Source organism: Temnothorax americanus, unplaced genomic scaffold, assembly GCF_048541705.1.
Source record: "Temnothorax americanus isolate GAGA-0224 unplaced genomic scaffold, ASM4854170v1 Scaffold28, whole genome shotgun sequence".
In the NCBI taxonomy this organism is placed as follows: Eukaryota; Metazoa; Arthropoda; class Insecta; order Hymenoptera; family Formicidae; genus Temnothorax; species Temnothorax americanus.
In genome coordinates, this window is record NW_027509421.1 from 1,428,127 (window position 1) to 1,441,109 (window position 12,983).

Genomic DNA, 12,983 nt, shown 5'->3' on the forward strand with positions numbered 1-12,983 from the left:
CGAAAAGGAGCTGACTTCACCGAGTTTGCGCCACCAGCGGACGCGGAGTGACCCAGTCCGATCTGTCATCTGTCCTAACCTTTACGTCAAAATTTGTCATCCGCACGGTGGAGGTATCGTTCGTCGTTGCGACAATTCGGATCGGAGTTTCGCGTTGAATAACGACGACGCCGGGGACGATGCTGTCGTCGCGACGCGGCTGATCCCGCTGATCTGCACGAGCGCGAAAGTGACGCGGAGTGACGTCCCGCGAGGAACGAGAAGTGCCATGAAAACGTTTCTGCCCACCGAGTGATGACACCTGGACCGCCGTTTTCTGCGGTGCGTATATCACCCGAGCGTTCCAATCGCGTCTTATCGCGTCTTCGCCACCGTACATCCGTACGATTCGTCCTAGAACGCGATAACACGCGACAAACACGCCCTTGAAGGCGCTCCGATAACATCCCTGATACACGTAGTACATTTTCCCTTAACTTTAAGTCGCAAGTCCGTATGTCGTCAGCTGGCAATTGTAAAGTGGGACAGAATTTAATCTGATCGCATTGTAGGAGGAGATTGAGTGATATTTGAGAGCAGCCTGGGCGTGTGTGCATTTACTCAGAAACAATGATGGAGTTGAGTCATAGTCTGACCCTCAACGAGGATGCTCTTAATCAAATCCCGGAGGCTAAGCGACCGGTCTTTATTTTCGAATGGCTACGCTTTCTGGACAAGGTTCTGGTTGCCGCCCAAAAGGTATCGACTTAAAAGCCTGACGTTGGTAGCTGTCAAACTTGTATAATAATATACCTATGATAAATTTCTAATTGCGGCAAATCTTATTCGCAGAGTGATATTAAAGGATGCCAGCAAAAGTTGGTGGAACAATTGACCAGGCACATGCAAGGAGCACCTGGTCCACCTACCCGGCGTCTCATTGCAAGATGCCTGGCAACTTTGTTCAGCGTGGGCGATACGTTCCTGCTCTTCGATACTGTCAACAAGTGCAACGATATCTTGAGGAATAAGGACGATTCGCCAAGCTTTCTACCCACGAAACTGTGAATACTGATTATTATTAATTTCGTTGGTAATCAATAATTCTGCACCATATGTATACATACGTTTCGATTTCTCTAGAGCTGCTATTTGCTGTGTGGGATGCATGTACGAGAAACTGGGAAGAATGATGGGCAGGTCATACGAGGAGACTGTACAGATTCTGATAAAGTCCTTACGTTCGGCGGAATCACAGACGCGGATAGAAATTATGCATACGCTAGAAAAGGTGATAAATTGATCTTATTAAATTTTTTTTAACTATTTAGATAAAATATGTGATCATAACGTGTATTTTTCTCATAATAAGGTGTGTGCTGGAATGGGATCCGCGATAACCAATGTGCATAAGGAAATATATAAAGTTTCGAGGCATTATCTAACCGACAGAGTGATGGCAGTAAGATGTGCCGCTGCTAAGGTATTTTATATTTACGAAAGAAATCGATCATGTGTCTTATTTTTTTAATTACGACAATTCACTTTTGTTATACAGTGTTTGTTGGAGATGTTAAATCACGCTCCGTTTTTGTATACGACCGAAATCGAAAGCGTTGCAACATTGTGCTTCCGGGCGTTCGAGGGTTCAAATTACGAAGTGAGATGCTCCGTCGCTAAATTACTAGGCACTTTGGTGGCAATGACACAGCTTCCTTCACCCAAGATAAAAAATCCTACAGGTATACAAGCGAAAATACATTATGAAACTATACATCCGAACCTTATTCTAACGCGCATATTCTGTGCTTTTAGTTGCACCCAATAAAGGTGCTAAACAAGCATCGCTTGAAGAGGTGTTAAATATCTTGATGTCTGGATTTTTAAGAGGTGGCGTTGGCTTCTTAAAAGGAACCGGCGAGATAATAAAAGGAAGCTCCAGCATAAATAGAGAAGTGCGAGTTGGTGTAACACATGTAAGTGATTACAGACGTATAACTATACTCAGCATGCAAATTTACATGTGATGAAGGGTATATTTTTCATGATAAAATATCTCGCAAACATTTGACGATCGCTATTACAGGCATACGTGGTGTTCGTTCAAATGTTAGGCGGTACTTGGCTGGAACGAAATATCGGCACGTTAATTGCGCACGTTTTAGACCTGGTTACAAACCCGAAAGCCGCTAGCTCGCACGTTGAGGCGGTATACTCGCGCAAATGCGTGAATTTCATATTACGCGGTACAATCGGCAAATTGTTAGGGGAAGGCGCTCAGGCAGCTGCTTGCAAAGAAATAGCGCATATCATCTTGAAGCAGATGAATTCCATCGGTAAGAATAATGTTTCAAGCGTCAATATTTAATATATACTTGCCCCGTAATCTCGATGCGTTCTTACCAGATTTCAGTCCAGAAAACGCCAAAGATTGCAATCAGGAAACATTATTCAGCCAACATTTATTAGTGTGTGCGCTACAAGAAATGGGAAATCTGATATTGGGATTAGGTACCACAGCCACGAATTTGTTATCCGATCAATCTCTGAGTACGTACTCGCGCATTTGAAACATGTTTTGTTTCTTTAATATATAAATAATCGGTTTGAACGATACAATTATTTATCGCAGGTCTAATCGATGCCATAATGGCCGTCCTGGTGCATCCGTGTCAAGCGGCTAGACTAGCGGCTTCCTGGTGCTTACGATGCATATGCGTGGCAGTGCCGAGTCAAATAACACCTCTGATCGACCGCTGCGTCGACGGGATTGAGAATATGCGTAGCTCACCGGAAGCCATAGCCGGTTACAGCAGTGCTCTTGCCGCGGCGCTAGGAAGCGTTCGTCTGTCACCTTTGGGAGTCCCTCATACTAAGGGAAAGGTATATATCCTTTTTAAACTATACTTTAAACTATATTTTAAGCTACATTACCCTTCTTTATCATACCAATCATGCGGAATTAATTTATCAAGCTTTCGATTTTCAGATAATTTTCAATACAGCGGAAGAGCTCCTGAGAAGCGCAAGTCAGAACAGTCGTTTATCTTTAAATCGCACGCACGCAGGATGGCTCTTGATAGGAGCGATAATGACTTTAGGTATAAATATCTTAACGATTTATTTCACGATGAATATTAATTTAAGAGTAACCCACACGTGCATGTGTAATTTATATGTATACAGGTACGGCAGTAGTGAAGGGTTTATTACCGAGAATGTTGCTTCTATGGAGAAACTCCTTCCCACGCTCGAACAAGGAACTCGAGAGTGAAAAAGCTCGCGGCGACGCTTTCACGTGGCAAGTGACTTTGGAAGGACGTGCCGGCGCATTGTCCGCTATGTATAGCTTCTTGCTGCACTGCCCGGAACTTTTAAATGACGACATTACACGGCGATTACTCACACCGATCGAATCCGCTCTGGCAATGCTGACGAAGTATTAAATATTGATATACTATTTTTATACAATATGATAAAAAACATATTTGAAGTACCGATTCTGCAACTTGGATATATCTCTTTTTCAGTTTGTCTCCTGTTTTGAAGAATTATGGTCAACAATTGAAAGCTCCTGCGGCCATGGTTCGTTTGCGCTTATACGAAACGTTATTGCTGCTACCACCACAAATGTTTGAAGGTAAAATCTATATATACTATGAATATGAACAATATAAAATTTTCCATTTATATTTTACTCCTCGGTTTTCAATTTGCCTATCTGATCGGTGATATCGTACAGGTTCTTACACGCATCTTCTGAGAATGTTGGTATCGGAGTTCACGCTTACGGATAATCCTGGGAATACAACTACTTCTTTATTGAGTGTAGTTTGCCACGCTAACGATTCGGTAATTCTTGGTACATGGCTGCAGGAGACTGATCATCGTACAATAGAAGATCAGGTGAGTTAATTTCTATATATATATCGCAATATGGTTTTTATTTTCGTAAATAACATCTTCGTGTTCAGTGAGTGAGTCATTGTTTATTTGATCTTGTTTGAAAACTTATGAAAGTATCATCGCTTTAATAAAACTGATTTTTTACTAATTCGGCGGACTAATTATAATTTTGCGTGTTTTATGCACAACTCATACTCTTTCTAGCATCCAATAATAAAAGATTGCGATTTAATAACTCAAGAAACGTGTTTTGAAATCTTTGTATATATAACTTGTTTTATACTTGCGCAACTCATGTTTTATATAATATCTAGCTAATTTCAAATAGAAAGAATAATATATATTCTTGCAATTTTAATTTAAAATGTAATTTTTGCGTTAACTTGCAAATATCCTCGTGTTTAGATGGAACCAAACAGAAGGGCAGATTTGGAACATGTGAGTAAGGTGTTCTGTAAAGTGTGCCTTACGTTTTTTTATTTCGTTTTTTCTACTTATGTTTGTATATATAAAACTATTTATAAAAATTATTATACATTTTTTATGTGCATCTCATTTTGATGTTATATTATTCTATTTTATTATGTTATTAGTTAGTATATATACATATACCATTTTATGTTTTTAATGTGCTTATTTGGAATACATCGGATACCTTATATATTGCACATAGTAGTTATTATTTAATGTTTTACTCACGTCAGTTTAAGACAATCTATGTTTTATTCGTTTTAAAAAATATATTTATCTGTATTAATTATTTTTTTATATTTTTTTTAGGTTTTACATGATACAGCTTTACTTTTTTTCCGATCTCAAACTCGTACTTTATTATAATTCACAATATTTCTTTCAGCTCCAACCAAATAGTGCTGCGGGATCTGGGGCATTGGAACATAATACATGCTGCCTTTATAGACCAATGCCACACGTAAGTTTAAGTAGTAACCATTCCATATAAATTTTATAATATAAATTGCTGTGAATTATAATACGGATAAAATTATAATACAAATTTATTGCATATGATTACAGTTTGAAATGATCCCTGGTCCTCTGCCCTTGGGTGTAGCGGTGATTGACTTATCGGTCGCGTTATTCGGCCAGATATTTCCACGTGTAGCAAACAAGCACAGACTGCAGATGTTGGATCACTTCAGCGAGTGCATAAAGCACACCAAGTCCGGAAGGCAGGAAGCAATACAAATGAATGTGTTCACGGCAGTTTTGAGCGGCTTGAAGGGCCTCAATGAGGCGAAAACAGGCTTCGGGCAGGAAGACGTCAAGAAATCCGCCACTAATCTTATCATCAGCACGCTAGTCAGCAGCAATCCTATTCTACGATGGGCGGCGGGAGAAGCGGTTGGTAGAATGGCTCAGGTGATATCCGATCCCAAGTTCACCGCGGAATTGGCGCAAACCAGTTTTGATCGTTTGAAATCTGCTCGCGACGTCGCCAGCAGAACCGGTCACTCGTTGGCGTTAGGCTGCCTTCATAAATATGTCGGCGGAATGGGCTCTAGCCAGCATCTCAACACTAGTGTCAGCATCCTGCTCGCACTCGCTCAGGATAATTCATCTCCCGTAGTGCAAGTAAGATACTGCCATGCTGTCACGTTTTATTGTCTTCAATAAATCAACTTTGACAAAAAATTATAAAATACATTTTTTTAAGGTTTGGGCGCTGCACGCTTTGGCTCTGATAGCTGATTCCGGTGGACCAATGTTCAGAGGCTACGTTGAGCCTACGTTATCCTTAGCCTTGACCCTTCTTCTAAATGTTCCTCACTCTTACATCGACGTACATCAATGTATCGGAAAGGTTTTATCGGCGCTTATCACGACGATAGGGCCAGAATTACAAGGTAGATATATAACATTTAACTGATTATAGGGTAATTGCGAAGATGGAGTGTGGACTATTATTTTTACGGGAAATAACTCGTTGAACAATTTATTTTACAGGCAACACGACAACAATTTGCATGGCACGGTCGTCATTTTTGTGCGCGTGTGCCATTATGCAGGATCATCAGGACCCACTTGTTCAAGCTGAAGCGACCGGCTGCCTTCAACAGTTACATCTCTTCGCACCCAGACACGTCAATTTGTCTTCTCTCGTTCCTACATTATGCGTAAGGCCTTTTTAAGCACTTAAAGATTCATTTATCATAAAATCTTTATTAATTTATTTGATTATTTTTTTATAGCGTACCCTATCGAGCAATCACTTACTTCTGCGTAAAGCTGCGATATCCTGTCTTCGGCAACTCGCTCAGCGCGAAGCGAAAGAAGTATGCGAGCATGCAATGACCCTGGCTAATGAAAGCAGAGACACTAACGTGGTAGAAGGCCTCGTTATTACCGAGACCGGTCTTCCAGGCGTGTTATTTAGTATGCTGGATACAGAAACTGATAGTAAATTAATCAAAGATATTCACGATACTCTAACGAGCATGCTGCACATATTAGCGGCCGACAACCTGTCTCAATGGTTGTCACTGTGCAAAGACGTTCTCACGATAGCTTCAGGTAATAGTCAAGTTCTTCTAATTAATCATTGATGATACATTCTTCGGAAACTATTTTGCTAAAATATTTTGCTTTATTACGTAGAATCGAGTACGATCGAAGAAGGCAACGCGGCGAATGCAGAGGATAGTGCCGCTGATAACGAATCAGCGGATGCAGAGGGTGACGACGACCAGGCTGAGTTCCACGCCGATGAGTCTACTAAACAGCGACCGTCTATCACACCGAGGTGGCCAACGAGAGTCTTCGCGGCACAATGCGTACGACGCATCGTCGCGGCTTGTATGAGTGACAAGCAGGCGCACTTTGATCTCGCCTTGGCCAAAGAAATGCAGCAATCTAAGGGAAAAGGTACGATTGATAAATCTAACGTTGTAATCGCCTCTGTCATAGGCTTTCCTTGATTTTTAATACTCGTTCTTACGGGGGTTTTACAGGAGATTTTCTGGTATTACATTTATCGGACTTGGTGCGCATGGCATTCATGGCCGCGACGAGTGATTGCGACCCATTGCGGCTCGAAGGTCTCAAAACCTTGCAAGAGATCATTGATAAATTCGCCAAAGTTCCCGAACCGGAGTTTCCCGGACACTTATTGCTGGAGCAGTTTCAAGCGCAAGTGTGTCTCGATTCACTCTACATTTTTTACAATTGTATTTAATGATTGTTATATTTTATATTAAATATGAATCTGTTTAAAGGTCGGAGCTGCTTTAAGACCAGCATTTTCCACGGAAACACCGTCGCACGTTACAGCTGCAGCCTGCGAGGCTTGCAGCGCATGGATCGGCAGCGGTGTTGCTAGGGATCTCAATGATCTACGAAGAGTGCATCAGTTACTCGTGTCATCTCTGGAAAAATTGAGAGAAGGTAAAACTCGGCCGCAGTTGTACAATGAGAGCTTGTCGACGCTGGAGAGATTGGCGATTCTAAAAGCATGGGCAGAGGTATATAAAAAAATATTTTTTTTCATATTTAAAATAGAAATAGTATAAGCAAATATGAGATAACTGAGCAAATTTTATTATTGAGCATTATAAAAAAAAAAATAAAGAAATTGATTAATTCGATTTTTCTTAACAGGTGTATGTAGTTGCGATGATAAGAGACGGATCTGCATTGAATAGCAAAGACACGACCAATCGAAACGCGAATCAAGTCGACGAAGCCGACGAAGAGGATTTTGGGGAATTCGAGTTTCAGAGCGAAAGTTTGCTGAGTCTCGTTCAGCCGGAGCTTCTGAGTCTGAGCCAACATTGGCTATCCGCTTTAAGAGATCATGCATTGCTCTCTTTGCCACCAGGTATTTTTGAATATAATAAAATTTAACGATGTGAAACTAAGTAAGCAACTGTGTGTTAACATTAATGACGATAATTAAAACTATCATTATGACTATCTCCCCAGAATTCTCCAGTCAGTTGCCGCATGACGGTGGTGCCTTTTATACGACAGACACGATGGAATCCGCACGTCCACACTACGTAGAATCATGGGCGCCGATTCTCCACGCCGCGACCCTCTGGCTCAATGCGAGAGGATTCGAAATGGAAGACAGCAACCCCCAGGATAAAGCGACGACGAATCTTGCTAATAATAATAATCATAACAATAATAATAACAACGATGAAGCTATTGCTTGTAAAACTAACACGAATGTTGAACGTTTTCACTTGTTATTTGGTAAGTATTTAATATATAAAACATTAACTTGTGTGTTTACGTGTGTATATCAACATGATTTACTTTATATGATTATATATATGCAACATTTATCTTTTATTATAATTATTTGCAGGTATATGCATGGAAGCTTTGTGCAGCCCTCGCTCTTCCGAATCCCCGCAAAATATGAAGACATGCTTAAATGCGTTGTACACGCTACTCGATTCAACATGGGCGCGTAAGGTCTTTATCACGGATCGTTCCTTGCCTATCGAATTGTGTAACGTTCTTCATAGGTACTTTCACATATATACGAAAATACACGATCTATGTCTTTATCGCGTAATATTAATATCGACATGTTTGTTACTTTAAAGATTGCTTTTAACACGAGAGAGTTATGTCATCCAAATGATAGTGATGGAAGTGCTGAAGCAAGTGATGAAAGCAGCGCAGGAAGATCTTGCTGCAAGAAAAAAATTGAAACTCAAAGGTACGCGGACTCCGAAATTATTCTCGATAAATTTGATAAAAATAATACATATTATACATACATAAAAACATGTGTATTTTTTTGTCTAGATAATGCATCGGCGCATCAAGAAAACACTGAAACGTCAGAACTGGATCTGCTGGGCGAGGGAGAAGAAAGCGGCGAGCTTACGCCAGGCTCATCATTAGTGTTTGCTGTCCTGGAGGTATGCCTGTGTCTCTTGGTACGACAGATACCAGCGTTGAATCCGAATCCCGGCGGTGCTACTGCCATATTATCTCAGAAAGGATACGTACCGTCCGAAAAGAGTGGCAAGCTGATCGCATCATCCCTCAATATAATGGAATCTCTCCCTACATTATGCTCTTCGCAAGGTACCCTCGCAAAGCGTTTATATAATTAACATTGTTAATCAACAGTTTTATAGCAATTTATCATGTTTCTTAAGGCGCAGTAGCAATTCTCCCGACGCTGCTGTATTTGGCAACGGGCGTGATACGCGAAACCGCGGTGCGTACGGACAATGATAGCACGAAAGCCGGTTCGGAAACGCCGGTTCACGCTGCGTTACACTGCGTCAAGAGTCTCATCAATAACAAGTACGCCCGGGATCACAGGAGTCAAGAGCAATGGACGGGATTACTGCGAAGCGCGCTTGCCAAGATTATAGATCTGGCCAAAACAGGTATGTTAATTTTATCTTTTATAGAGGAGGAACATTAAACTACGCATACCTCTTATTTATAAATTATCAGAAATCAAAATAAAATATTATGTCGTGCGCGCGTTTCTTGCGTCGAAATATATTATAATAATCAAAGAAATTAACATATATATATATATATATATATATATATATTATATATACTTTACTTATTTTTATTTTGCCTACTTTGCTTTTACAGGCAGTGACGAAACTAAGATGGATGAGGTGACAATGATGCTAGGTATCGCAGTATTCGTGCTCCACGCGTCGCCGGATGTGGTGAGCGCTCCGAATCTACAATTTCCATGCATTAATCACTTTCGTCACGCGTTCCAGTCTGAAAATTTAACGGTGAGCTAATGACATGCGAAGAAAATGTTATTCCTAATTGTTGATCTTAAAAATAATCGAATAATCTTGCATCTAGGTGAGGCTGAAATGCGTGCAAACGTTAAGAACGATATTTCTGCATCCGGAACGTAATGTAAGTACTCCATACATCCATGCGCTCGCGCCACGACTGGTAGAATACCTGTACAGCGACAAGAGCAAGCAGGTGACAAACGACATGGAATTGACTTTTACGCTGGAGTGCGTCAGCACAGTGGAAGCCCTCATAGGTCTCGCCGATCTCTCTAATCGTAAGTCATTCTAATTGAACTTATATAAGAAACTTTTACTACTGAATTATATATAGGTATATATTAGTTCGTGAAATGTTAATACAATATGTGTTACACGCTTACAGGAGATCTGTTACAAGGTGTGTGGAAAGGTGTGCGGTCTTCATAGTCTAATTTTCTAATGCGCCAATCAATTACTAATCATTTACTGTGCATTTTTTTGAGTTTAACATACACGTTTCATAAAATCACCAGGTATTCAAATGCTGACTCTACTTGTGCCGATTTTGATCAATTACTTGCTGGAAGGGGACGAGCTTCAACACGCTACTAAGTATCAAGCGAGTCTCCATCAACAGAGTTTTCAGTGGCTCAACAAGATCGGGCCGAAGTATCCGCAGGTACAATATTTCGAAAATATCTTTCGAATGACATGAGTATATCCAATCATTGTTTATGTCACTAGGAATTTAAGACACTGATGTCGCAGTCTACCGAGCTGAAAACTAAATTGGAGAACGCCGTAAGGACCAGCCATCAGCAGGCGCAGCGGCACATCCGGCCGGTTGATCCCGTGAAACCGCAGATCAAGATATCCGCGCCGTCGATCAAATTAAAAACCGATTTCTCCAACTTCAACTAAACGGGGGATCGTATCTGTTGCAGATAAGAAATAAAAGATAATTTATTAAAACCTCGTAAGACTAACGTAAATAACGATATTAGCAATTTTGTCGTAGACCCGATCGTGTTAATGCGATTTCGACCCAACAATTATGAATTATCAGGCAAAATCGAATTACTGTTTACAACTTCTTAGCATCGTGATAATTATAAAGTGATATTTCGCCGTTAGAAAATCGTACTCGACTGTACTTAGAAATAAAAGGATTAGAAATTAGACGACGGATATAAAAAAGGATAGGACAAAGGTGACGTGGATGGAAAAATGATGTCGGACGATCAATTTAATCGCTACTATAAAATGATACTTATCTTACTTCTCTTCATCCCACTTTAACTTCTTCATTGCCAACTACAATAACGTTCCTGATTTTCCTATTATGTTTTTTAAAGTGCAAAAAGATAACTTTATATCATACTTTCAAATTGTATATATACATATGTAGAATTTAGCGTAGATTTTACAACATACAGATTATTAATTTATTCAATGATGCAAATAAAGATGTTGATATACATATATTCTCGCCTCACTATTTCGATGGATTATAAAAGATAACAAGCAACAATTTAATTCCATGAAAGGTGTGGTGTTAAAAATTAAATGACTGCGAATATATATATGCACAAAATAAGAGTTATATAGATAATATAATATAGATATTTTCGTGCTCATTCGGATCATTAATCCACGATTCAGTTTTACTTTGAAATAATTTTTAGTATAACTAACCGTGTAATCGATAGAATTATTTATTAATAAATTATAATTATGGGTTTCCTTGGGAAAACATTTGCCATAAAACGAACGATTAAAGATCAATCTGAAGTATAGACTGTTTTAATCAAGAACATATTTAACGTTCTTCTGACAGGAAGACTGATAACCCGCTACGTTTTTATTTAACGATTTTTAATACACAGATGCAGGCAGAGAAGACATATGTACATGTATTTGTTTTGCGTAACTAGAGTGAGGATAGTAATGGGGTAGCGATTCTCTATCGAACGAATGTCTGATGTAACATATCGAATTATACCGAGCTTTTTTTGGGATATTAGAAACTTTGTAATGATTTTTTTTTCTAGACTGCAATAAGATGCACGAGAAGCGCCTTCGGTAAATTAATACCGTATAATGCTGGGCATTACAGCGAAACGATTTGTAAAATTCAACAATTTTTTTTGTATTTGATCTTTAATCGCGCTAGATTGTAGCCCGACGTGAAAGAAAAAGAAGAATGAACTGCGTAACATAAATGTATGTGTATGTAAATTGAAATTAGAAGCCATCATTTAGGAAGCGAACAATATCTTCCTTTGAATTTGACATTGATCGTATTGTGTTGCGTTTTCGTCTTAGAAAAATCACAATAGACGAGCACGTAGATTAGATACAAACGTTTAGAAATTTAGATTGCTATTGTTGCATAACGGATGTTCTTATATAGATTATAAACTTTATCGCGATGTCGCGATTTCGTAATCGCGCAACGGTGTCATCGAAAAAGAGATGTAGGTAAAAAGAATCGACGGGAATTACAATTAATAATTTATTATTGTTAATTGTGAAATTGAATTCCTGAAGATTCCTTCTTTTTTACCGGAGAGATTTAGGTTCGCAAAATACAAAACTATCTTTCCATTTCCAACTTCCATTTGAAGTTCGGCGTAGCGAATCTCGCGATGTCTGTACATAATTGAGTTCGAATTGCAATTGCGGTAGATCTGACGTAGCGCCGCGACTAAATTTTGTAAAAGTAAACCAGGACGAATTATTATAAATGTGAAATGGATTATGTGCTCGATAGAGATGTTCTACTATTTTTGTATGATTATTTTAGGGACCCGTTGAGATTGTTTGTAACTTTTAATTGCGTGCCGAAGAGAGCACGGCCATTTATACTACATATATAGTGTTATCGTATCTGATCCACCGAACTTCCATGTATATTTAAGTCGCGTTCTGATTGGAATCCTCTCCGATGAATATGGTACAATTAAGGTGCGAATTCATGGGACGCTCGTTTCAGCGTATCGCGAAATCACGTGATTTCGCGCTGACGCTAGCGTCAAGCAAAGAAAGCTGGATTTTCTCAGCTTTAGCGTCAAAGCCAAAGCAGCGCGAAGACGCCGAAATTTTGACACTGTTTTCCTTTTCATAAATTTCAATTGACGCCGACGTCACGTGTGGTCATGCGACCTTCTTGCCGCTGAAAATGAGCGTCGAGCGTCAGCATGAAAAGGCACCTTTATACATAACGTTGTATTACATAACTGCTGCAGTTTCGACGAAAATAAAAATAACTGATTAGATAAGTTAACTTAATTGTATTCTATTGCCTTTTTTTTAATATATATATATATATATATATATATATTTAGCGCTTATCTC

At 39.5% G+C, this 12,983-nt stretch overlaps 1 protein-coding gene across 4 annotated transcripts; it reads left to right on the forward strand.

Moving 5' to 3' along the window:
- Positions 1-40: 40 nt before the first annotated feature.
- Positions 41-12,912, forward strand: LOC143899613 (HEAT repeat-containing protein 5B). 4 transcript variants are annotated; one of them, XM_077410009.1, is made up of 34 exons: positions 41-321; positions 552-738; positions 832-1,043; positions 1,123-1,270; positions 1,352-1,462; positions 1,538-1,721; positions 1,795-1,955; positions 2,066-2,315; positions 2,386-2,529; positions 2,612-2,862; positions 2,969-3,080; positions 3,166-3,418; positions 3,510-3,619; positions 3,722-3,885; positions 4,291-4,323; positions 4,742-4,816; positions 4,921-5,478; positions 5,561-5,750; positions 5,851-6,020; positions 6,096-6,417; positions 6,502-6,768; positions 6,855-7,036; positions 7,119-7,364; positions 7,501-7,720; positions 7,825-8,100; positions 8,216-8,378; positions 8,460-8,575; positions 8,665-8,949; positions 9,024-9,260; positions 9,481-9,632; positions 9,709-9,922; positions 10,030-10,056; positions 10,160-10,305; positions 10,371-12,912. In XM_077410009.1, exons 2-34 carry the CDS (start codon positions 610-612, stop codon positions 10,545-10,547), a joined length of 6,285 nt encoding a protein of 2,094 aa, XP_077266135.1. In that variant the 5' UTR covers positions 41-321; positions 552-609; the 3' UTR covers positions 10,548-12,912. The 4 variants fall into 4 exon arrangements, with proteins under 4 accessions (XP_077266135.1, XP_077266136.1, XP_077266137.1 ...); XM_077410010.1 differs by having other exon boundaries at positions 10,030-10,044; XM_077410011.1 differs by lacking the exon at positions 10,030-10,056.
- The last annotated feature ends 71 nt before the right edge of the window (positions 12,913-12,983 follow it).